The sequence below is a fragment of the Dermacentor andersoni genome, chromosome 10 (assembly GCF_023375885.2).
Source record: "Dermacentor andersoni chromosome 10, qqDerAnde1_hic_scaffold, whole genome shotgun sequence".
Taxonomy (NCBI): domain Eukaryota; kingdom Metazoa; phylum Arthropoda; class Arachnida; order Ixodida; family Ixodidae; genus Dermacentor; species Dermacentor andersoni.
Window position 1 is genome coordinate 23,896,240 of NC_092823.1, and position 27,280 is coordinate 23,923,519.

General features: G+C 42.7%; 3 protein-coding genes across 13 annotated transcripts in view; 2 read left to right on the forward strand and 1 right to left on the reverse strand.

Annotated features, from left to right (window-relative positions):
* Window positions 1–26,111, forward strand: LOC126518993 (zinc finger transcription factor family protein 17-like). Of its 3 annotated transcripts, XM_055065136.1 has the most exons (5): window positions 9,663–9,916; window positions 12,612–12,752; window positions 22,427–22,516; window positions 22,588–22,609; window positions 25,606–26,111. In XM_055065136.1, coding segments are annotated over exons 1-5 (477 nt in total). In that variant the 5' UTR covers window positions 9,663–9,693; the 3' UTR covers window positions 25,607–26,111. The 3 variants fall into 3 exon arrangements, 2 of the variants coding, with proteins under 2 accessions (XP_054921111.1, XP_054921110.1); XR_011890743.1 differs by lacking the exons at window positions 9,663–9,916; window positions 22,588–22,609 and adding an exon at window positions 1–136; XM_055065135.1 differs by lacking the exon at window positions 22,588–22,609.
* Window positions 1–27,280, forward strand: part of LOC126518991 (uncharacterized) — a 101,485-nt gene that overhangs the window by 12,645 nt on the left and 61,560 nt on the right. The gene's annotated exons all lie outside the window — the stretch shown is intronic.
* Window positions 3,469–27,280, reverse strand: part of LOC126518989 (uncharacterized) — a 46,444-nt gene continuing 22,632 nt past the window's right edge. Inside the window, exon 6 of one of the 4 annotated variants that reach the window (XM_072285105.1) lies at window positions 3,469–3,676. Coding sequence is in view for 2 of the 4 variants with exons in the window: in XM_050168607.3 (XP_050024564.1) it covers window positions 3,522–3,676 (155 nt within the window). In the remaining 2 variants the exon portion in view is untranslated. Of the gene's footprint in view, window positions 3,677–16,240; window positions 18,266–27,280 lie in introns of those variants that run through there. The other 3 variants (XM_050168607.3, XM_050168603.3, XM_072285106.1) reach the window with 3 other exon arrangements.

Sequence of the window (27,280 nt, forward strand, 5' to 3'; positions counted from 1 at the left end):
AAGGAGACAGTGTCAACTCCCATTGAAGACCAGCAGTTAGGGCACATGGACCTGTGACAGAAAAGCTGCCGGATGGATCTGGGACAGCGACGCTGGCCTGTACTTTCCTATCGTCTCCATTATACATGGCAACCTGGTATGAAGAGCATGCGTTGGCCATTTATGCTTGAACTACTTTTTCCTGGAAACAGTTAACAAAATGTTTTGCATGGAACAAAGAAGGTATGTTCACCTTCGCAAGTAGTGGCTCATAGGGAAGGCTGGCACATTGGCTGGAGGGATCAAGGTTAGACATGTTGATCTCGACTGCACTTTTAACTTGAAGTCTATGGCAGCCTGAAAGCAAGAGTGCTTATGCTAATTTTCTGTTTGCCCTACGACATAGAATACACTGCCTACTTAAAGTACTCGGTAAAGCTGTTGAACAAGTTCAACTTAGGAGGAATTGTAGAAGCCCGGTAACCTGGGAAAGTTGGTATGATTTCACTGAGAGGGAAAATTAATTTGCACCCATTCAAATCTGAACTACTGGAGGCACCAGCACCTAAGCCAGAGAACCAGGGGTAGAGAGGCTGGCCAAGACTGCTTTCATCAAAACTCGTAGTAACATGATGGGAAGACGTCTGCCAGCCAATAACCGCTTCAACTAAAACTGTGCAGCATAATGTGGACAAAGCAAGACATAAAAGCTATAGAGACAAGCCCACGATAAGTATCCTCATCCCTGTAATGTTGTTTTCCTTTTTCGACGATGCATGGCACAGTTTTACTTCAAGCTCATGTTTACAAAATGGCTTCATACTATGTTTTATTGTGGAGTAACTGTTTATTCCATCACATAGTCAGCGATATCATTACAACAGTCAAGTGAAACGTTTACCTCTGCAAGCAGCAACAAGCTTTCAGCACAAGCTTGCATGGGCTGTGAATATGCACAGAGTAAGTGTACGACATGGCTTGTTGTGTCAGGTGCACTGTCCCATTGGCCAACTGTATGAGGAAGCTGGGAGATTCCAAGCTTGAGAGTATTAGTTATAGTAATGGAAAGAATGTCGTATAGCAATAATTCATTACAATTAAACCTTGTTATATGAAACAATTATAAATAGAATTACTGCTTAAATAACAGGTGGTGAATCACCAAGAGAATTACATGTATATGAAACTTCATACATCAAACTTGCTCAGACATTAAATGGATATATTGAACTCCGTAGCATTAGACATTGGGACACATATTAAAGGCTTCACTGCAGTACATCGGCAGATCCTGGTGGCGCAAATAGGACCTACAAATTCTGCATGGGCTAAAGGGTAGAAAGCGCTGCTCTGAATGTATCTATGTAGTCAAACGCCTTTTTAACAAAGTGCTCGCACCTTCAAAATCCTTTGCTATGCAGGTCACTTTGTTTTAAAGGTTGCGCAGCTCACTGCTCACAATAGCTAAGCACTTTCAACAAAAGAAAATCTTTAACAAGAATTCAAGAGAGACTTAATGAAATAGACCACTAATTTTTCTCTGCAAGATATCCCTGACAGCACGTTCTACTGTAGCCACCCTATGCTCCATTGAGGTTCCCAGCTTGCTCTCCAACCAAATGCAGGAACCATGCAAAGCAAAGCCCCCGATTGTCTAGTGCCCCTAAGCCTCCCTTGCTGCAAAATTTTTGGTCGCCTTCGTTGACATTCGCGGCCTATCCATGCATTCGTCAGCCGTTGATCCGTCACAACAAGTAGCATACGAGGTGAGTGAATCCTGGAGCAGGGCAACAGAACTAGTAATATCAGCATGCTCTTCAAATACACTGCTGTTAGCGCTAGCGCACAGCTTACCCTGGTGACATCTTCGCGGGGCAGTGGCGGCACTGGTGCGGCATTCGTTTTATAAACGTAAATCAGCCGCCAGGGACGCATAAGTTTCTTTGTTTTACAGGCAAATTAATTGTGGTCTTCATTGTAGAGCTGTTCAACTGTAATCTAGTGCTTATGCTGATGCTACTTGCTGCATGCAGCGGTTCGTTTTCCTCACGTGATAGTGTGCGACGCTGTTGTATCTCAGCTTTCAGACTTTAAAACCAGCAAGCATCTAAAATGTGCTGCATAATAGACAGTTTTAGTTTAGCGTACACTATAAAATAGTGGGTCATCACTGCGCATGCGCAGAACACTAAACGACCCATTGCGTATAGCGTACGCGCACTATTTCTCAGATTTAGCATTAGTGTCTTTGCGTGGTTTGCGGAATTTGCGTGAAACATGGCGGCGGCCCCGGCTGCCAGCTTCGAATTGAATTTGGCGTTGCTTTTGTAAAATGGACTTCGTTCTTTGCAACTGACTGTGTAAATGGCTTTCGCTTAGTCTCGGGCTGCTTCGACGACAGAGTATTATGGATAACCTTGTGGTGTTTTCGAGATCGCTTCTCGTTTCGAGTGAGTTGAAACCTAACGAAAGAAACATCCGACATGTTAGCACCACCTATAGCTACAGTCGGGAGATAGCCGCAATGACAGCACATGGCCTTTAAGATCTGAACATCTCACAGGCCAACTCAACCTAAAGAAATGTGTGCTGCTTAGCATACGCTATATATACTTTAGCGTATAGCATACGCTATAGTTGCGTACGCTAAATTAAAACTGTAATGTCAGACCCATAAGTTAGCTTCATCCCAATACAGTGGTGTTATGCATTCAACCATGCACTTAGCATTGTGATGAAGTATACCAACAGTGGGAAGGGGTCACAAACACTGGACATAGCAAGGTTACGCGGTCAAGCATACCATAGCGCTGAAGCATACTGAAAGTGGAAAAAGATAAAATTACATGCAGAGTATCCTGTGGGAGTTATCTAAATGATGCATAAGCATTTGCGACTGATCACCTACTGTTGTGTCGTCATATGCTGCTGCGTTTCATATAATTGCGAGAAACGCCACGAAAAAAATCATGAAATGGAGAAGCGCATTTGCAACACCAAAATGTTAAACTGAGACCAGCATGAGTATGAAGCAGAGGCCAGTAGTAGCACTGTTCACTCCTTTTATATTATGGTGCATTTGGATGATGTTGCTGCTTCATGGAAGATGAGCATTGGCCAATGCGTGCTGTTCTACGTGACGTAATTGAACTGTCACGTTAGGTAGACGTCATACGTAGATGTGGTCAATGATGCTGCCTCCTCTCGATGCAAACCATTATCAACTGTACATCAGCGGCCGCTGCTTATGGCACGGCTGCGCAGGCCCGATCTTACAATTCGCTCGCTCATGCGGGCCTTATCTTGAAAGCAATCATCTTATGTGATGGACGGGTTTCCTCATTGGGTAAGCATAGAAACCTTTACGCATTTTGTTTTAAAGTGAAGCTTTCTTTGTCTCTTCCTCTGACTTTCCCACTCCAGCTGCTGCTGTGGACTGCTGCTGATGTCACACACACCACATCGGGGGGGGGGGGGTTCAGAGTGTGTATATACATGACAGGCACAAGTAAGAGAAGAAAGGAGAGGGGAGAAGCTTGTTTTCACCCCACCGCATCGAATGTGCACAATGTCCTCTGGAGCTCCCTGGCCGTTGTCACATTAGCCACCTGACAGCTGCAATTATCCGTGACTCCCCTCAGAAGCACTGAAGAAACTGCAGCGCTTATGTGCGAGGCGAGAGGGGACACAGATAGAACTGTAGAGAGAAGAGGGAGGAGAAGAGGCAGTTCCCATATAAGATGGGGGAAGTGACATGAGAAGGCAAGGAAACTCCACTAACATACAACAGCGGTTGCGGTGTGCTTATGTTCAAGGCACAATACAATACGTTGCTGCTATTTCTGAAAAAATAAACACAATGAAAATATGTCAAGCGGGCAATTCACACGGCGTGCAGAAGCAGAGCCGCATTAATTAAAGCACACTGCAGCGTCCAGGAAACACTACAGAAGTGGTTGACCGTCAAATCAACACTTCTGTGCCCGCTGCATTAGCTCTGCTGCTATGGCATTGCGAGAGGTCATGGATTTGATCCCAATCGCGGGAGCCACATTTCGACGGGGGCGAAATAGAAAACCCATGTGCACTTAGATTTTAGGATACATTAAAGAACATAACGGTGTCAAAATTAATCTGGAGTCTGCCACTATGCCGTGCTTCATAATCTGAGTGTCGTTTTGGCACGTACAGCCCCATAATCCAATTCAAGTTTAAAACTTCTGCCATAACGCGATGTGCCATATGAGGAAATGACAACACTTAACCCTCTCGGGTTATAAGATATGGCCCACAACAATGCCTCATGCAAACACCTCTCCCTGTGTGTTCTGCCTATTACGCAGACAAACAGCAGTGGTGCCCACAAGGTAACGTTTAACATCAATTCGCCAATCTCGTGTTAGCCTAAACGTTGAAGAAATTAAGCTTTAGCCATCAACACTGCTAATTATCGTCAATCAGAGCATCCAGCATGGAAAGCTTCACTTACATCAATTCCCACAGGGTGTGGGATCTGCATAATTTTTCCCTTATTCCTCATTTTTGTGTGCATAGCATGAACAGGAAGATGTTCCAATGAGCTCAGTTTTGAAAATATAGTATTATATGTGCAATCTCCGATTACGGTAAAAGCACCGAAACCCTTAAGAAGTGTACAGGCAGGGATTTAGAGCTATTTCAGGCAGGGTTGTGGTGATTTGGGCCCTTGTTTCGCCCATCTTGCAAGCTCCATATACGAGACTGCAACACAGCCTTGCACATGTTCCCGACTATACATGCGCACATGTGCCGTCATCTGTCACAGTATGAGCACCGAGACATCTAATAACTCACATGACACCCATTCAAAGCTGGTTCTGTTGTTGCTGCAGTGATGGACCGCAATACATTACAGAAGCTCCAGTGCATAACACAACTGCATTGCGGTGAAGCTTAGTCTAGGGCATTGGCATTGAAACTTGTTTAAGAAATCACATTTCCTCAAGCCACAACCAGCATGCGTATTCGTGCTCTTAAACTGCACAACGGCCATCCATATGCCGACGTGTCGGAATGTTAAGTCAGGTGTAGTTCTGACCAGAATGCACATATTGTTTGCAATGTCTAGAAAGTGTTCCTAAAGTCACCTCTGCCGCATTACAGTTGAGTTAAGCAGGGAAGCTTATGCAATGTATTGCACTGAAGCATATTAAAAGCGAAAAATTGCAATTTCATTGCTGTGGTGATTTAAGCCCCTTGTTTGGGGGGCCATGACCGTGCCCCTCTGGAGGGCACAAAGGAGCGAGGAATCATGGTTGGAGAGCATGACACAAACCCTGGCGATGGAGAAACAGCTTTGATGACCTGCTCTACCGAAACTGCACTGCTTGTTCAGCAGGTGTTAATCAAGAAGCTAGAAAAATGAAACCTAGTAGTCTGGATATTTATTGACTACAGCAAGGCTTTTGACAGTCTGCAACACAAGATTCTAATAACAGAGTTGACTGCAAACGGTGTACATGGAATGACATATTTTGTTGTGTTCGTATCTGCTTGATTGCAGGCAATGCGTTGTCATTGGAAATAGTATTTCCTTGGACGGCAATATTGTTAGGTGTCCCACAGGGCAGCATTTTAGGTCCCCTTCGACATTTACGTTAATGACATGATAGACATACGAAGGTTGATCCAGAAATAAGGTTCCCATCAATTTTAGAAGTAGAGAACATTGTTTATTCTCATAGAAATTTACATTATTGGAAAGATGAAACTTACATAATCGCCATCTTTTTCTATGCATTTTTGTATACAGTGCTCCAATTTCTGTATCCCAGTGTCGTAGAAGTCTGCCGCCGACCCACTGAGGAAGCATTTCACCTCTTCGACTTCATCGCTCCGGAAGCGTTGGCTACTAAAATGTTCTTTTAGCTTGGGGAACAAGTGATAATCACTAGGTGCAAGGTCCGGACTGTACGGTAGGTGGGGCATGACAGTCGACCCAAAGTTTGTCAAAAGTTCCTGGGTTTGACAGGAGACGTCAGGTCGGGCGTTGTCGTGAAGCAGTGTTACACTGGCTGCCAGTTGTCCTCGCCGGCAGTTCTGAATAGCTTGCCTGAGTTTTCATAGTGTTGCACAATAACTCTCAGAGTTGATTGTTGTCCCACGTTCCATTAAATCGATCAGCAGTACTCCCTTATGATCCCAAAAAACAGTGGCCATGACTTTGCCAGCAGAAGGAGTTTGAACTTCTTTGCAACTGGTGACTCTGGGTGACGCCACTCTTGGGATTTTTATTTCATATCAGGAGTGAAATGAAACACCCACTTTTAGTCTCCCATAAAAATGGAGTCCAACAATTCTTCCTTATCTTCTTGACAATTTTGAAGAAACTGGCGAGCACAGTCAAGGCGTTTCTCCTTGTAGTCTGATGTCAATAGCCGCGGTATCCATTGAGCACAACACTTCTGATACCCCAATACTTTAGTCAAAGCTCTTTCCACTGTACCGTAAGAACTTCCAGGAATCTGAGCAATAAGTTCACAGATGTTGATCCTCCTCTTCCGAAGCACTTTGCGTCGGGCCATCTTGATAACCACCTTCGAAACTGACGGTCTTCCACTCCGTTCTTCATCGTGGACTTTCTTTCAACCGGCACTAAACTCCCTAAACCACTTTCGGACGTGTTGAACGGACATGCACTTGTCGCCATACACCTCTGTCAACTGATGATGAATATCCACGGGGGAGTCCCCTTGGCGTGCAAAAAGCGAATTGCGGAACAAATCTCGTACTTGGCGCGATCAACAATGGGAACCTCCATATCGGACGGCTGCTGAGCCAAGAATGAGCGGTGCAGCGAAGCAAAGTGCGGCTGGGCGGAATGGAGAGTGGGGGAACAGCCGCCTGCATGAGTGTTGCCGGATTTCACCTCGCACCTTCCCGTGCGGCTGGAGCTCTTTGGGAACCTTATTGCTCGATGAACCCTTGCAGAAAGCGAGGCAACAACCATTCTATATGTGGATCATATCAGCCTGTTTGTCTCTAGTCTGGAGGCTTGCGATGTCATTCCTAAAGCGAACGCGCTCCTTTCCACTTCATTGGGATGGTCCAGCCACAATGGCCTTAAAAATATTATTTCTTTCCAGAACAGTTGAAATTACAAATTTACCAGGCACTATTTGCGTCTCATATTAACTACTGCATGCATGTGTGGGGCACCACTGTGAACACTAACACAAGCTTTTTCTTCAGAAACGTGCACGTCGGAATTATTGCTAACGTTCCATACCTCCACACAACATCACCACTTTTCACGAAATTTAACGCGATTTCAAACTGCCAGATCTGTATGGCTTTCCTTTACTCTATTCATATTTTTTTCCTCTAACAAAGTCTCTTCACTTGTAAAATCACTGTCGGGACTACAGCCAGGATAGATGGCTCATGCCAAAAAGGCTAACAATTTATCTAATGCAATCGCTAACCTGTAATGTTCCTTTACTTCTTAATAAGTATGAAAACCAAGGCATTATTAATGTTCATGTATTTATCCGGAAAGAAACGCGAAATATTTTTTGGTCTACAATCATTCATTACATGATGCCTGCTCGCGGGAACAAATGTATGGATATCCATAACTGGGAGTTACTAATGCGCTGTTCTTTCTCTCTCTCTCTCTCTCTCTCTCTATAATATATATATATATGTACATATATATTTTGATGGGCTCAGACACGGAACCAGTGTTTACGGTCGTCTTCTCTGAAGAAGGACAAGAAGCCCCCGGAAAGGCTGGTGACGGTCATCGGAGACGTTGATCTTCCCAACGATGTCAGGCATGTGTTGAACAAAGGTCCGAAATTCAGCCACGAGCCACGGATAGAAGCACATGAGTTCCTGGCGCTTAATAGGCGCATAGCAGGAAAGGCGTTGGAAGAAAACCGTGAAAGATGCCTTCTGGATGGTGTGAATACGCTTATAAGATCTACGACCAGCACTAACACGTTGACTAGCAAAGATTCTATGGGAAAAGTCGTGTCGTATTTCAGGAAGAATAGACTCCGGCTTTTTCAAGCTGACAAGGATGGTGGGTTTGTGGTGCTCACCGAGGAAGAGTTTCAAAAAAGAGCCGGCGAAGCAATTGCAAAGAACTTCATCCCTCTGAAAGCTAGTGCTACGCGAGTGAGAGGCAAGGCGGCTGTGATGTGCAAAGAATTAGATCTGAGCACGCTGGCCAATGACATTGGTAACACCAAAGCAATGCCCTTTCGATGTTCTTTACGGCCAAAACGCACAAACTGTCCGTGCCATTCAGAACAGTGGTCAGCGAAAATGGAACTTGGCTGATTGTGTTAAGCAAGTTTCTTCAAAAGCACCTTACATCCCTTAAAGTTCAAGATCCGTACGCCACAAAGAGTTCAAAAGATGTTGTTAGGTTTCTTGAGGGATGTACTTCCAATGGTTATGTGTTTTCAGTAGATGTTGAAGACTTGTTTTACTCTGTGTCCCACGATGCCTTATTTCGTTCTGTCAGAGATGCTATAGGAAGTAACAGTGCAGTAGAGTTCCAAAACTCCTCTGGCGTGTCAATATATAATTTTATGAAAATGCTAGAATTTTACCTTGATGTGACGTTAATCTCTTTCGAGAACAAGTTTTATCGACAAAGACAAGGGATTTGTATTGGATCCTGCGTCGCCCCGGTGCTTACTAACATTTTCTTAACCTGTATTGACAGCGCCTTGGAGCCAATTTTAACATGGTGCTTGTCCTGTGTCGTTCTCCCCACTTGTGAACGTCTTCGTTGGCGCTGTTCCTTCCTAAATCAAGTATGCACCATCTAGCCCAAATGAATGTTGTCCTGAACTTCTAGACTCGTTGATTTTTTCATCGCCGCGTCTAGCCATAACCACTATTGTCTAGCCCCAGGGAGCCCAAACAGAGGAAACGAAGGTAGAAATGAACGATAAAGGTAATCTAAAATGACGCAGGAACTAGGCAGCCACCGTACCTGCGGTTAATCAAACATTCAAATTTTGACACTTCACGTGCCAAAGCCGAGAACTGATAATGAGGCACGCCGTAGCGGTGAACTGCAGATTAATTTTCACCGCGCGGGATTCGTTAACATGTGTTTAACGTACAGTACACGGGCATTGCATTTTTACTTCGTCGAACCCCGTCGAAATGCGGCCTCCACGACCGAGATGTGATCCCACAACCTCACTTTCGCAGCGCAACGCCAAAACCACTAATACAACATGGTGGGTCTAGAAGCCATCAGGACAGTTTCAGTTGGCTGGACCAATAAACCATATTGCTTTTCACAAAATCCCGCAAAAGTTGCGGAGTCCAACATGACGGTCTAATGTGAGGAGTTTATTTTAAACTTGTTTCAATGCCAGGGCAGAATAGTCAGACTTCGCCAACGTTACATCGCGATTGCATCTTTTGTCAGAATAGTAGATGCTTTCGGATTGCTACAGGCGCGCCCGTGCAGCCCACGCAGTTCGTGCGTGGTTGCGGGCCGGAGGAGAGAGATATGCACAAGAGAGGATATCTGCCACACCTTCCGACGTCACTCATGCTTCGCAAAGAGTGACGTCAGCATCTCTCAGCTTTTTCTTTCCTCCATGGTCAGAGCACCCGCAGATATAGAAGGCCCGCTTGCACGCACTGAGCATAGTTACGTAATCTGTTTTTAGGAAACCCCATGCTTCTCTTCGCGGTCTCGCAATGGCGAAAGTTGCTTCCTTTGAATGTCAGTACTGCGACCTGCGGTTAGCGAACAATCGCAGTCTGCAGAGGCACATAAAACTTGTGCACAAAATCACTCACCCGAAGTACAACTGCGACGAGTGTGAAGTAGCCCTGACTTTGAAAGAACTGGAGTACCGCCATATCAGCGTGCATTTCTTCGAGCCAGAATATGAGAGGTATCACTTTCTGACAATGCCAGGTAAGACACTTGCTTATTCTCTCAAAGCAACGCGTGATTACCGCTGCACCTGTTATTTTTGCATTACGGGCTTGCAGAGTGAACGATTCACTTGTTCACTTATTGCTTTAAATGTGCTCACTTATGGTGCTTTCATGCTTAACATTTTATCTGACCATGCACTAGCTGCAACTTATACCATCATACATTAAATTGCATGCTTATCATTGCTGTTTTGAATCGAAGCAACGCAGGATCATTGCTGATGGATCTTATTTAGGAATCGCATATTTAAGTTTTAAAAAAATGTACCCGCCGCGGCGGCCGCATTTAGATGGGAGCGAAATGCAAGAAACGCCTGTGTGGCACGTTAAAGGGACATTAAAGTGAAAAATTATTTCTTCTGCATCAGTAAATTACCGTTCTACAACACCAAAAACACCACTGTTACAATGATAAGACGTTTGGTAAGCCAGAAAAAGCGCAAGAACGAAATACGGGTGGCGACGCCTACTTGAGTTCCCGCACCTGGGGCTGTGACGTCGTGGATTTTGATGGCATCTTCTAGGACCTACTAATTATATATAGCGGTACAGATTGACTATATTGAGTTCTAAAGGAACCAAATATTAAACATGGCAAGTTTCAGGAACCTTTATTCAGCCAACGCGGCCCAAATGCGAAAACATACTTTGGAATCCCTGACGTCACGCTAACGTACCGGCACTGGGGTTTCGGCGCGAAATTCAAATACTGATACTTCGACCTTCAATTTCTCATCTAATAATCAAACTATTTTTTTGAAATCACTGCCTGCAGGGTTCTCAAACAATGCTTCATTAGTCTAAACTGATTTATTGTTTCGCTTTAGTGTCCCTTTAAAGATACCCTCGTGGTCAAAATTAATCCGGACTGCGCCACTATGGCATGCCTCATAATCAAATCGTGGTTTTAGCGCTAAAACCCTAGAATACATTCTATAAAAGAAAAGTGACTGGAGGAGCATGAATGAAGTTAATGATTTGGTATTTTTACTTTAACTAATGAAAGAAAGAAAACAAATATACAAAGTATGAACCCTGCTTCTAGTTCCCAACTTCTGTAAGGTAAACCATGCGATACAATATATGCAGATTTGGTAGCATGAATATTAGCCATAGTGGTGGCCATGCCATGCAGGAAAGCACTCGCTTTGCAAACTTGGAAATGGGTAAGCACCTATAGTATGGTACAGGAAAAATTTGTTTCTCCCCATTGCAGCAAGCACCTACTTTTTTTTTAACTGCATTCTTTAGGGTCTAGAAGCAATAGTTGTCAGGTTAGGTAGCATGGACAAGCCTCCTTGTACATTAATAATGTGTTAAATCAGCTTTTCTGTTCAAGAAATCTGGTCTAATCTTGTGCCCTAAACTGGTGCTGGAGCTTTCATATGCTTTACAGTCGTCGTATAGTTATGCACAGGCTTGCACGGTATTGCACACTAATGAATAGAGGCAAGTGCACAGGTATGAGATTGCACTTCTGCCTAAGGTCGATCTGCAATCGAGTACATGGCTTTGTGTGAGTGAGAACTCCATACAATGGAAAGGATTGCGTCTAAAAACATGTACACACAGCAGAAAAAACAAAGTAGCACTTCATATCAATCTTAACACAATAAGTAAATGCTGAGTCAACCAAAGCGCAAATTTTGCATTGTTTGATTAAAGAAGTGCTAGAAGTACTGTACACTAGTTCTAATGATAGCTCCTGTCGAAGTTTTATATTTCCTGAATTCCCAATGTGCAAAAAATTTAAATCTACTAATTGTTCAGTTAAAACACGGGGAAAACATGGTGTCAACCACGTGCCAACTCACGCGTGTTAGCCGGCATGTCAACGGCGTCTGACACGCCGGCTGAGAAAAAGAAGAGGAAAGAAAAAAAGGATACGCCAAGAAACCAAACTAAGTGTTGTTGCCTATAGCTTGAAATTTAGCATAGCGGATAGATTATAAAGCTCCTTTTGAAATGTTTATGCCTATTTGTTGCAATGCCTTGAACTTATAGATAAGGTATGATTCTCTGTATTTTCTTTCTCGTTCAGAACGGAAATTTGTAAGATGTAGAGTTGTCATTTTCAGTTGTCATTTCATGCAGTTCTTGGCGTTGCTCACGAAAAAAATTTTGATGGCAGTCACTTTGTGCTGCTATAATTAGACGCCATGTCACAGTGTCAACCTCAAGTTAATAAAGCAAATTAGCTTACAGTTTCTATACATACTGTCTTCGCAGGAGTTTGATCTCTGTATGAAAGCTGCAAAATGTACTCAAACAAAGCATAGTTTAAATATGTACAAGAAGCAACATCATTCTTGTCACTTTTTTATATCTTCTTTTTCTTCAATTCCATTATGCTTCGCTCTAAAATTTTGCCCTGAGAAAAACAAATGCTTGATCCTCATCAGGAAAAGAGAAAAGATGTCACTGAACCTCTTCTTCATAACTACTGAGTTCCACAACATGTCTACGATTCAACTTTGTAACGCTAGTTCTGTGCATTACACACCCTGAAATGCAGACTGAACATAACAAGTGTCCAGGGTACTTAATCTTCTTTCTTCTTCTAAATTACCCCATAAGATATTCTGCACAGCCAACGTGGGCTTACAATAAACTGATTCCCCTTGACACACTGCATACATGTAACATTTGCTTTATTTTATTATCCTGATCAGCTTTCAAGTCATTGAAGGAAAAGGTGGAGAAAGACACACGCAGTCACTTCATTGCAAGGACAGGTACAGAGACTTGCGGCCACCTGAAAAAGAAGCATTTCTACTTCGTCTGTCACCGGTCTGGAAGTTATGCTTCACAAGGTATCGTGAAATGCCCGTATCATGACCACCAGTCTGAGTCTCTGGCTTTGATGGGTTTTTAAAAACCACAGAAATTTTTGTTCAGTCATGTTTATACGATTACTCAAAGAAGCGTTAACAGCATATCGGAATGAACCTCAACCTGGACAGTTATCTCGGTATGCTCACCCAAGCTGGGAATCATGTGTGCCTAAAGTTGGGCTTAAACATACTCCAAGGCCATCTTGGCCAAGATTATACATATTATTCTATTTCCTTCCTATCATTCAATGCACCATGTATGCAGTAACACTGAATGAAGTGCGAGTGATGCGAAAGAAAATAGAACAGGATAAAAATTGTATACACTAGCCTGACCCTGGTCACCTCAAAGCCTATGCATCAATATTAAACTACTTACACCCGAGTCCAAGCGTACCACTGTCCAAGTGGCTGCCCTTTAAACAAAGCTCTAGTAATGCTGGACCTTGCTGTTAAAGAACTCCTATAATCAACCACAAGACATCGACTGTAATCGCAAACCAGACCTATGATAGCACCAATGTTAAACTATTTGTTGTCACCAATATGAGTTAAGCACATTTGTTTTAGAACTACACTGTACTATTTCTGTGTCAGTGATTGCAGGGGAGTCCTCGTGTATCGTGTTAGACATAAAAGGATTAAAGAGATGCCTACAGAGACATTGCGAAAGTAGCTGGTATTAGTAGATTGCACCAATGATTGGAACATCTTTTTGGAGCACATGTTATAAGCACATGTAATAAATAACGAACAGTGACACAATACATCCAGCGGTCAGATGCAAGTAGTACTGCTCAACATGACAACAGATCACTATTCACCACTGTCGGAGTGGCAAAGTTTAAAGTTCGTTTCCAAAAGCATTGCCTGCCTGGGTTACATGTCGTCATAACCTTCCCATGTTATGAATACGTAAAATTTATAGCAGGCCCATCCCAAAAATTTGGGGATGTCCAAAGCCAGTATATCAAAAAAATGTCTTCTGTTTGATTCTACTCTAACCTTATAGTCCACGGATTTCAAGTGACTGGCCCAGCTAGTAGTGCAGGTGGCATGCAGCTCTAACAAGTAGTGCGGCTGGAATAGGAATACTTTATTGTGGCACTGGTGGCCTGAATTCAAAGCCTTTTCATTAAATAACAAAGCTCAAAAAGAACAGTGCCACAGTTATTTTTGTCTTACTGAGACTTGGCTAATACAGCCCACACCCACAGTGGGTGGTGTGTCAGCATGCAGCGGTGGCCTAGCCAGTTAAGGATTTGGGCTAGGAAATAAGTAGTCATGGTGCATGTTGGAGCAGAAAAATTCGCCCTTTTGGAATAGTTCGAGTAGTACAGCAGTAATGTGTAGCCATTTGGTGCAGCTCATTATTACTGTGCACTCACTAAATGCTGCTCAACAGCAAAGGAAGACACCAAGGCCAACAGCCAGCAGCAGCCAATTAGTACCACGTCAGTATGTTGCAAACACTTTTCTTTGAATAGGTAAGAAACCTTCATAAACGATTGAAAAATTCATGCAGAAACTCCTCTGGGACTTAAGTACGCTTAAGCATTGTACCACTTGCTCATCTCCACGCAGCCCAATGTCATTATCAACTCATTTTCAAGGATACGGCAGCCTGTAATGGAAAATTTCAGAAAGACATCCTAGGGAAAGTAAAAGACGTCCAAACGAATGTTACTGAACTTCTTTCCTAAATGGAAGGAACCTCTGGCGTCACGAGGTAATTGATATGCTTGACACCCAGGACAAACTGGAAAGCATAAAATCAGGACAATTGCAACACAAGTTTGGTGGTAGACGACCTCAGTAACAGATTGCGTCACAACAACCTTATCTTTAAAGCAGTCATTGAGCAAGACTCAGAGACGTGGCAGGAAAAGGAAGGGCTTGTAACTGAGTTAGTTTCTAAATATTTAGGCATTGCAGCTGGTGAAATTGAGCGTGCCCATAGAATAGGACAGAAAAGACAAGGCTATACTTGGCTGGTAATTGTGAAATTCCTAAACTTAAAGAAGAAAACACATACTGAAAAATGCATTTAAACTAAAAAAGGTTTGAATCGTCTCATGTGGACTGATAAGGATTTTTCAATGAGGATGCACTCCAGAAACTCCGAGATTTCGGACGTTCCAAACAGAAGCCCACTGAAAGGTTCAAACTTCTGTTTGGCAAGCTTCTACTAAACAACACGATTTGTCTTTGACCATACCACTAATGAAGTAAGCGCCCTCCCGAAACGTCACGTCCTCGTGAAAACCCAGTGATGTAAAAAATGAACGCTGTGATGCATGTGTGTCAATTCTTTTGTCGAACTTCCGCAGCTTATTTCGTAAGCAAGATCACCTCTGTTCTTATCTTGAATCCTGTTCAGTAGACGTTCTAGGCACCGAAACCTGGTTGTCATTCGACATTTTGGATCGTCCTTGTCTCGTCAGTTTTCATTATTTAGAAAACATAAAACTGAATCGAGAGGTGGCGGTGTGTTAATCGCAGTAAAATCTAGTTTGGAAGCTTGTGTTATTGAAACTAATTCCTGCCTCAAAATTGTAAGGGTTGCTCTCTGTCTGCCCACACATTCTACCTCTGTCATTGGAGTCTGCTATCGTCCACTTGATTCATCCCACTACTTTCCGGATCATCTAAACAAGTCTTTTTAAGTTTTGTCCAGAACAAGTACCCGACATCACCAATATTTCTTGTCGGCGATTTCGACTATCCCAATATTGAATGGCATTGATGCCGACCCCTGTATGGCACAAGAAAAACGTCAATGCCAATATTTTCCTGGCATGCTCACAACTTTCAATTTGCATCAAATTGTTTCTGTTCCCACTCATGGTGATTCACTCTGACCTCATACTAGCCACAGAACCAAATAATGTTACGGAAAATGTATTGGATGGTATCAGTGGCCACAATATCTTGCATTGTGAATTCATAGGTGCCCTAAAGAAACATGAAAATAGAAAGAAATTAATATTTGATTACACCCGCGTGAATGTCAGCGGGCTTGTTAGTGACCTTTCCACCTTTTCTGTCGGCTTCTTGCAGTCATTCCCTCATTGCAACATAAACACAAACTGGGTTTTTCTTCATAATGGGCTGATCACACTTAAAAAGAAAAGCATATTCCAAAATTCAAAATAACAGCCTGCACAGAAAGCACTTGGTTTGCGACGCATGTGAAACCTATATATTGCAGAGCTGAACTATGAGCATCTGTGGAAGATTGGAGGCCCTATCGTGAGCACGCACACTTATGCAGGACCGTAACAACAGCCAAAGATAAATTTTTCAACCATGACATTTCAGACATGCTTAGCAATGACACAAAAATTTAGGAAACCCAAATTATCGAACTTGACGGTACCGTTATCTAAGGATGGTAACATTCTTTCTCTGGCACGTGTTGCTATTGAATTCAACAAGTTTTTTTTCACCCGTTTTCACGGACGAGACTCCTGTACCTAGTAGCTTTCAGGCCCCTATTTTGCATTCAAGCATGCACAACATTAATATCGCTTCTGAAGTAGTACAGTCCTGTATCGATTGTCTTCCAACTAACTCTGCTCCTGGCCGTGATGGCATCTGCCCTAAACTTAAGATATCCAAACCTGCAATATGTCGCATTTTAGCCAAGCCTTTTCAGCAATGTATTGACACGGGATGCGTCCCAAATGTTTGGAAGGCAGCTTGCATAATTCTCATATTTAAATATGGTGATTCGTCTAACCCATCAAATTACAGACCAATTTCTTTAACCAGCATGTGCTGCAAACTTCTCGAACACATCATTTCATCTGCTCTAATGAAGTTTCTTACAGAACATAACTTTTTCTTTATCAGTCGGCAAGGACTTTTACACGATTGATTTGAATTAATGACTTGCATAACTCCACTCATTCTTTTTATCGAATCGATGTAATATCTCTAGACTTCGTGAAGGCTTTTGACAAGGTTCCTCAATTCTGGCTTATTCATAAACTGACAGATCTTAACATGTGAGGATAACTAGGTGGACTACAATCTTTTTAACTAACTGGTAGCAATCAGTTTTCATCAATGACCATTTGTCTCCATTAAATCATGTCAAATCTGGAGTACCGCAAGGTTCCATGCTCAGGCCTATTTTGTTTTTAGATTATATTAACGATATTAGTAATGGTAGGCGTTTCATAGACTATTTGCTGATGATTGCGTGATCTACTAACCCTGAGGACACCTGCTACCTTCCATCTTACTTAGACAATCTCCGTAAGTGGGGCAGTAAGCAAGCGGAAATCAACATTAATATAACAAAAGCTATCAGATTCGGGACTACAGCTAAACCCGTGTTATGCAATTGCATAATTATAAAACATGCCCGTAGCCTCGGTATTCGCAATATCTGGGTGTTCACTTGTCATCCGATCTGTCATGGAACATTTGCGTAGATGTGATTTTCACTAGAGTGTTTTAGTTTAGTGTCATTACGGTCCACCCCGCTCCAAGTTGCCCCGCTAAGCCACATGGTGGAGTGGTGGGTGATTGCATGTTTTAGTTGTATGTCTAGCCTAGCGGAGGTGGATAGGTGCTACGAGTGTCCCCTTTGGAAAGATGTGTGGGTTGCGCCATGAAGCTCTTGTATTGCCTAATGTTCTACCTATGTTAACAAAGAAAAAAAAAACCCACGATGACTTCCCATAACCAAACTTTCTGAACTTTGTCTTTGCAAGCCTCTGTTGTTTGACGTTTCCCTACTTTTTGTCCACCAATCTTCCATTCGCTGCTTACCAATCTTTACTGCATACATTTTTACTTTCCCTCTGCTCTTGCTGAACCCAAGGGCTTCAAGCAGGCCAGTGGTGTATGTGTGTGAAAACTTTTATTGTAATGATGTCCGGAGGCTAGACTTCTCAAGCCAAGGCGGGCCGCTCCCATGTTGGCACTGTCAGGCCAAGCCTTTCAGCGACATCGTGGGCCCCCTGGACTGCCCTTAGTTGGTCCTGAAACAATGGGCTTTGAATCCTTTTCTCCCACTGTGTCCATTCTTCAACGAGTTTGGGGAGAGTCGCAGGACACCCCGCCAGCATATGTCTGATTCCAATGATGCCATTACAATCATTGCAGTCCATCTTAATCTCCCTCTCTGGATATATTTTATTAATGGTATATAGGCCAGTGGTGCCTAAATCTACTGCTGGGGAGATATTTCACATTCTAGTAAAGCATGCTCTATTGTTTCCCTAGCTTTACCGCAGCAAGCACATGCTTCTTCCTTCTTATATTTTGCTGTATAAGTGCGTGTTCTAAGGCATCCCGAGCTCATTTCAGAAAGTAATAAGCTTCTCTTTGAGTTATAATAGATTGTTTCTTTCCCGATATTGTTATTTCCTCTTCAGTAGTTACTCATAGCAGGTTTATTTTCCATTGCCGCCAGCCACGAGATTATCTCGGCCTCTCTGGCTTTCCGCTTGATGTTCCTTTCGTATTTGCAGTGCCTTCTGGCCGAATTCAGGGTAATGAAACAAAATAAAAGCACCTATAAGTAAAACTTGTAAGTAAAGCTTTTATAAGTAAAATGAATACATATAGCTTATTTGTCCATAAAGCATCTAAACGTGAACTTGTAATGCATTACTGGTCCATTTTATCCAGTGGAAAATAAAGCCCCATCTTGGGAAATGCCACGTGATAGCCAGCGAGCTTGCATTTTGCATCCAATCTGATCCTTTCTGATGCCAACATGTTGCACAGCATGCATCACATACTACCGCGCTGCGAGGTTTTCAAATGGGTCAGCATGCGCACCTTCTAGCAGACATAAGTCTTCGTCTGTGCAAATCTGTCTTGTAAAGAGCAAGGCAGGCAAGGTGCCTCGATGCACGTGCCAGAGTGGGTGTGTGCATCGACCACCCTTGCTAGAAAAAAATGGCAGCAACCTTCTGTTCAGGCAGCTTGTAAGCGGACCGTGTTTCTGACTCCACCAGCCTGCTTGCAGCTAAGCGGAGGGCGCATGCGCATTCACGCTTTCGCTCCGCTCAGCTGCTTAGCCGAGTGTAAAAATGGCAAACTAGAACACTCTACTAAAGCAACCAGATCACTTGGCTTCATAAGGCACTATTTGCACTCGGCTAACTCCGAGACCAAATTTCTGGCTTACACCACCTTAGTATGCTCTAAAATCGAATATGCCTTCTTAATTTGGAATCCACACATGAGGCCTACCTCGAACACAAACTAGTGTCTCTGCAAAATAATGTTGCTCGCTTCATCACAAGAAACTACTCGCATACATCTAGTTACGGAAATCAAATATTAGATTAATTTAGCTCCTCTCAATATACGCAGGCTTCCGACACTATTGTCCTTCTTTCATAAACTTTACTCCAATCGGTTGTCCCACGTGACTCTAAATATCAGACTAGCTCGTGACATGTGTCTTGACGGCTTGATCACCAACTTAAAATCGCACCCATCTTCGCCCACACTAATCCGTTTTTCCACTCACCTCTTCTCCTCGCTATTTGTCACGACTCATTTGTACATAATTTAAAGTTGTTCCTAGAAATCTGAACTACCTCTTACCTTGCTGTTCCGTTCCAGTTGCATTTCTTGATGTTCTTATTTAATATGCAATTTTGCTTTCTTGTTTAGTAATGTATACTTAAATTTTTTTCCATTGTTTTGTAATGTAAAACAGCTCATTGTGATAAGTCAAGTATTTTAGGAACCTTGAACCTTGTCATTACTATGTTTTTTCACACATTGTATATACCCTGTAATAAGTCGTTTTTTTTTTTTTCACTAATTCATGTTGTTCCAATTCATATTTCTTGTTTAGTTGTGTACTTTTGGTATGTTTTGCTCCTTTCATTGTAATCCCTGTAAGAGATGGTGTCTGCCATGAAAAGGGTACCTGGCCCATACCATCGTCCGACTCATTCATGCTAAGGATGTTGTTGAAGGGAGGAATGAGGAGTAGGGGATTTATTTACAATATCTACATGAAGGGTGGAGAACATTACATCTGATCAGTCTAGCATGACTGAAATGCACACTGAACAGCCGAAAATGTCTGCTTAAACACTCTCTGTCCTTACTAGATCCCTAGGCCAGGGAAAGCTGCCATCCAACCTTCATCCAATCAAAGCGTCCAAAGTCGTCGAAGTACCCGCCTTTGAGGGCGAAGGTTCACACACTCTCTTGCACTTTTGTTTTACTTAACACACCAAAACCAGTGAGGCCTCATAGACAGGTGTTGTCAGGCTTGACTCAAGCTGGCATGTCGTTCCTGAGCTGACTCTGCAGTTTGCTGCTGAATCTGTCATGACCGTGACTATTACCAGAGTACATGGGGGAATGCCATAGAACAAACATTTCCAGGAGTTTTCTTGCTCCAATTGGTCCCTGAAGGTGACAGCGAACCAGCTAACAATCCTGTCCGCCAAACGTGTCTAGCCTTACTGGCTCCGAAGGGCTATTCGAAGGGGGCGTGTTGTTGGCTTCACGAAGCGATTCATTGCAGTGAAGCCAGAAGGTCACTATCCCCGCTGGCCAATCGTAACATCCCCCACCCCTATGCCTCCTGGGCTCTTTAGGGTACTTGAACAAAAAAGTGTTATGGAAGTTAATATGACCAGTATAAACAGCAGCGTCGCAGCAACACGGACTGCTGCAGACGGCGGCGCCAGGTGTGCTGATGACGTTCTGATCATTATAAGCTGATACTGCTCTTTAGTGCCTTATCCATCCATGTCAAACCATTATGCGCCGCGTGGACCATATCTTGAACTCCGTGTTCTCGTCGCTTTGCCTTCAAGAGCGGGCCCATATCTTGAAAGCGATCTGCGAAAGGTGCAGGGTGCGGTGTGTGCCGAGAGATTTGCGAGCGCTGCTTCGATCTCGTGGTAGTGACAGGCAGAACAAAGGTAAAGCCACTCACTGCTCCATGCTCTATCTATATTGTATGCACTTTTCACTTTGTTGGGTACTTGAAGGCTGTTCACCTCCGCCGTGGGTCGGCCCAGTATTGCACTATCTCTGGGATCGGCCCACATTTTTATCTTGCGTGATGGACGTTTGGTAAGCATAGAAATGCTTACACATTTAAGAAAATTTTAACACCCAGAACCAGCCAATTATTACCATGCCAGTATGTTGCAAGTACTTTCCTTTGAGTAGGTAGAAAGCCTTTGTAAATAAATAAAAATTTTGTGGGCTAATGAAAGCAGCTGTGTGCCTAGGTGTCGGAGAGGCAAGAAATTACAACTGCACTAGAACAGTTTGCTCTGTCACACATAACAAAAGAACTGAAGGTGAATGTCTTATGTGCATTGCAAATGACACATGTGCTTTCATATGCACTATGGCACATGCACAAGTGTATTACACCCGATAACAATGCAAGAGACTGCCGCGAGGCTATGAACGGCGTCCAGAAGGAGGTGCCATAGCACAAATGGATGCAAAGATGGCAGTGGTGGACACAAACAACATTGCTACCATTCCATGCACTCAATTTTGTTACAAGGTGGTTTGCCGGCCTCTGCAAATAGATATGAGTCGATTCAACTGCAAATAGATATGAGTCAATTCATCAGCTAACTGTAGCTCTAGTTACTGATACCCAACCGACCTGATGAAGCAGTGCTGATTAGGGCCAATGGTCAGGGTAGTGTGCCATGAAATTAGCTTTTGGTGATTGTGATATGGGCTGCAAGCAGTTACAGGAAGCTTGGTGTTAATATATTGGTACGATTGGCAATTGTTTCCGAGATCATTAGTACGAGTTTTTGATAACTGATGAAGCACTGCTGTACGAGTCCACAAGATCACAGCAGATCTGCTTTCCATGTGAAGCTTTCATCACTTTAACTTGTATATTATTCTACTATATGCAGGGCTCACAAACCATATACAATATTTTTCGGACAATAATTTGAACCTGGCACAAGTAACCTCCCCCTCTTTTCACAAGTCGGCAACTATCACAAGTGTGCACAGAAGTTAGTTCCTGTACTTAAAAGATCACAAATTGCCATACAGTTCTGAACCACATGCAAGAACACATGTATGCAATGCAAACTGTGTGCCTTCCAGTGGTCAATGGGTCTTAGTGCATGCCATTGTGCTTGCTATGAATGCTGCTTTTGTCACCGTACCCTGTTAGCATTGCATATAGTGATTGCTTCGATTGGTGTTGACAGCCATGACGAAACTTATACTGAGAGAGGCATGCCTGATAATCAGATCGTGGTATTGGCATGTAAAAACCCAGATTTGTTTTATTTGTTCTTGTTTCGAGACAAACCAAGTGTTTTTGAAATGCTGCATGCAATGCTTTGACCTCGGGCAATCCATTGCATTACTGGAAATATTACTCAATATTTGAAAAGTCTAGTAGATGATCCATCTCAAACTGAATTACTTGCACGTTCACTATTTGTTTCTTATATTTAAGTCTTCTCGTACCCCTGCTGAAAACGCTGCGTTGCCCTGAAAGCGTGAAAATACCACACCTTTGCACAGTTCACGTAGCCAGGTTTCAGGCAAGTTGAATTGTAGCTAAATGGTGGAAATGGTGTAGTAGAACCACCACTAAGCATGTGTTGGAAGTCCAGTGCTTAAGTTAGAATAAACTACCCGGTTATCTTTTTCCACAGCTACAAGTAAACAAAAGCTGAAGCGGCCTTCAAGTGTCAAGTGTGGAAAAAGATGTTTTGCGGCAATGGCTGTGACTGAAGACAACACAGGTGTGTATGTGGTTTTCCAATTCAAGCACAGAGGCCACGGCTTTGAACTGGGTCGTGTTTTTCTGTCCAAGTCGGAAAGAGCTGCTATTGCTGGTAAGAAACCGCTTTTCCCTGCTTTATAATACATAAAGAGTGGTTGTTGAGTTTTCAACATCCCAAATACAAGGCAATACTCATGCCAGACCATGCAATGAACTTGGAGCACATGAAATTCATTTATAATTCATAATTTCCACATAATTCGAGGCCACCTTTACTGACTGCTGGGCATTATAGTTAATGACATCATAAACATGTTTATCATTTTGCTACATTGTATCAATGCCTGAAGGGTTCAGAGAGAGAGAGAGAAAAAAGGGAACCGTTCTCCAATTTCACAGCGGTAACAACTACCTTGGCACAGCCAGTGGCCTATATTTGACCTATATGGCTATTCTTATTGCAGGCAACGACTTTAGTTATTTTATACTTGTTTGCATCACTTCATGTACCAAGCAGGAAGGTGTAGTGCCTCCTGGTGCACTGTAGGCCACGTAGCAGACTGTGGCTTTTTCTTTTTCTGTTTTATTTTTCAGGCTTTCAGTTAACTGTATTGGTATGACTTATGATCCTAGTGGGATTCAATGTCTCAAAATAGCAGTAAGCTGGAATAATTTCCACTTGGGATTACTTAAGGTGCATTGTACATAATTATGTCTGCCATTTTGCCTAAACTGAAGTGCAAGTATTACAGACATCGATGAAACTGCGACCTCTCGCCACTACTGTAGGTCATCCACAGCAGATGTGCTTTCCATGTGAAACTTTCATCAGCTCAAGTTGTATTTTACTCTACTATATGTAGGGCTCACAAACCATGTGCCATATTTTCTGGACTATAATTTGAACTGTTGTACAAGTCACCCCCTTGCCCCCCTCTTTTCACAACTTTCAAAGAAAAAAATATGTGTATATAACTCATTGTATAAGATGCATCTATCTTAACTTGGGTCAGCATCGTGAAATGCGATTGTGCATGTTTATACACTTATCCTAAAATGTCGTACTTACCCATTACAGGGCACTAAACTTCAGTAAAAAAAAATTTTATGAGCCGCACATTCTAGCAGACAAAGTAAACTGCAAGTACATTGCTGGAGAAAAAGAATGTCTCATGTTGGTCTTGCATATATAAGTTACACTGTTCTACAATACGCTTGGACGAAAATGAAAAGAAAATGGTGGCACCTATGGTTTGGAAAATATGATGCCTTAATACTTGGATGCTCATGAATCAGCTATGTGAATGAAACATGATTGAAACGATCACGATAATTAGGCTTATACCCCTGTCACACGGCGAAAACTAATGTCATTTGAAAATGATGACAATGACGATAGTAAAAAAAAAAAACGCCTCAAACCCACTTTTGTCCAATAATTATTTTCCAGTATGCTAAATTCCACTAGAATATGTGATCACTGCTTTCAAACCGTAGTGTTCGATTACTAACTTGTCGACATTGCCAACGAAGTCGAGTCGAGCTAAGGCAAGCAACAGGGCGAAGAGAACGATAGGCGCGTCCGCTACATCTGCTAAAAAAGGTACGAGAAGGGCAGTTGCATGTCATCGCCTTTCTGATGTGCATACGAGCTTCTAATATCCTCATTCTTGGCGCGTGCCACAGGAAAAAACGCGCACGCTTTTATGCCAAGTCAATTGAAGTGGCCGCGGCCGATGCTCCGGTGAGAACCAACATGACTGCTGCAGCGAAAGCTAAAGATGGCTGTCTGGTCACTGGACTGAGAGTAGTTTTCTGTATTTACCTATGTGATGGACTTCAATGTCGTTAAAGCAATAATTAGGTAATAAAATGGATAGAATAGTGATTTTTTGTTAAAACAAAAAAAGAAGCACGTACTGTTTGCGAAACACTGGTAAACTCGTGGTGTCGAGGATACACATTCAGTTCCAAACGAATGCGAATGAGTTTGGCGAACTGATTTGTTTGTAAATGTCCTTACGTTTTACCGTGTGACACCAAAGAAATGGCATTATCAGCGAATGTCATTCGTTGTAAATGACATTAGATTTGCCGTGTGACAGGGGTATTAGACATGAACTCGTAAAACAGCTTCAAGTGTCCAGTCAGTACTCTACTTGACTGAAATAATACCTTTAACTCAAAAACCCACATGACTGCATAGCCTTCAAAGCATACGTTCACAGGTGCGTCTGCTCTGTAAATATGGATGAATGACTGATAAATCAACCATTAAAAATAATTGCTGAAAGCTTTAATTGACAATTTTTATATTGACATTAATCAAATTATGTGCATCAATTCAGTCAGTAACAGTGATGTTTAAGTTAATCTGGAAATGCTGCGCATGTTTTCGATTGCAGACTGTTTTGCCCTTCTATGGTGGCATGCCACTATGGAAGTGGCAATAACTTATGCTATGGAATGTAATTGGAAAATTAAGTTCTAACTGTAGGATAGAAATTGATAACAATGGCAATATTTAGTAAAGGAACTAAAGTGGAAGACATTTTTGCCCTGGGTAGGATCTGAACCACAATCTGCACATGTCCAGTCCAGTGCAATGCTTTTACAATGGTTCAGTAATGTCTTTTGTGCGAACAAGGTTACCAACAGTGAAGGATGAAATTGGCAGCCTAGCTGTAAACTTGGTACACACAATAAATTTCTTCACTTACGTACCTGATAACACTGGTGCAGATAATCCCTATGACGGTTTATCAAACACCAAACATTTAAACACTTTAATATGTAATCTTGCCTCTTCAAATGTAATGTAATCGTGTAGTATAATTCAGAAATGTAATCTTGCCTCTTCAGCAGCTGAAGGCTGCATAACACCTAACCTAACCTAACCTAAAAAGAACAAAAATTGCGACAGCTTGAACTATTTAACACACACCATTGCAAAAGGTTTTTGTAAGTTAATGTAACTCATTATTCAATTAAAGGAATTCTAAATAATGATATTAAAAATGTTCATCAGTGCCCATTTCACTTCCTTGCGTGCTCGGTAATTTTTACTTATGCTTCAACTAATATACACTTTTTCTCTACTCTCTCAAGACAAGCTGCGAGAAGGCGTGTCCATGGATGCAGTGCAGTACTGGATAATGTGCGGTCCAACGTGGATGAGACATTCCACCGCATTAACCTGTTAAGCAAGCAGGATCTCCGCAAAATAATGAGGGATGCCAGAGTCTCGAAGACCGAGCGGCTGCACGATAATGACTATGTGAGCGTGCAACTCTGGGTTGAGAGGATGCATAGTGAAAAGGAAAACCCATTGCTCTTCTTTAAACACCAAGGACAACCTGACAAAAAGTGACATTTTTTTAGAGAAAAAAATGAGGACCTTTTGGATGACAGAGATTTTATGCTAGTCATCATGACCACACCACAACAGGAGCTTTTCAAGAGGCTTGGAACTGATCGTATATGTGTCGATGGAACACATGGAACAGCAGGTGAGCAGTACTATATAAATGCCTTAATAATAAAAGCAAGAAAGAGGGAATGCTGTCCAAGAATAATTGCAATAGATATGATGAGTAGTATTCCTTCACACATGATATTTCTCTTAATTTTTCATTTGATAGAGTTCTCAATTATCAGTAACGGAGCAAGAATGAATTCAGCGCTCTGTACACTGGTGATATCATTCCATTGCTACTGTCCTCATCGCTATATGCCCTGCATATCCTGTCTGTATTGTCACCACGGAGTTATAATAGGTCACATAATACAGCTCTTATCACATTTGTCTTGTGGGGATGCGCGACTGTCACACGTCCCCTGATATGTTGTTTTTCCCGCATAGCTTCCGTCTCCTGCATTGCGGCTTCGCCGCGGGCCCCAGGCCACGCGAGAGATGGCGCGAGTGTTGCGCTGCTAACGCCGCCTCATGGCAGGGTTACTTGGGGGCGCAAGGGAGAACATGTTTCCTCTTTGGTTCGGGATGGCAAGCAGCACGGACGTGCCGCCCGTGCGCCGATCCATGCTTCTGCGAGATCGTCTCGTGAGGCCTTGTGCGAAAGAGCCACCGTTCGCGTGACCGTACGCGTGAACGACCAGGCATTGGGATCCAGCAAGGGGCGAACATATTCGCTCGCTATCCGGTCGCGGTGAGTCGGACTTCCGCGATTTGTCGCACGCCCATCGGCATGTTTTGTGGATAGCAACTCGGCTAGCAGGCATTGATCTATGAAAGGTGCAATAAATGCCCTTGTGATTGTCATTCCTTTGACCCAAGGTACGGGATGAGAATCCCACAGTCTAGAGTGCAGAAACAGCGCATTGCACTGTGTATTAGTGCCTTCTGTCAGAGGTACAGCTGTCTCGAGGCTGTTTGGCATCCTGAACTGTTTGCCAATTAGGCGAATCACTGATTACTGCTACAGTCAAAAGTGCTTTTTCTTGGTGGCGGTGGGTGGTTCCCTGAGGACTGCAAAAACAAAACATTTAGAAAATCAGGCAGTCCAAAAAAAAAAATTAATGCATGCCTTTTACTGCCATTTAAAGGGAGGTGCTAGTTTAAAACATAACAAGAACCTAGAATTATAAAACCCCAGCTGTTTACATACTCTTATGGTAATTTCAAATACTATATAAATCAGTTTTATAGCAAGTTGCATAGGTTGTGTTCTGTACAATGACAATGTGTAAAACGTAGGCATTATTGCCCCCATTTTTTTATCTCTAAACTTCCATAATTGCAGACCAGTGATGGCGCATAATCCTC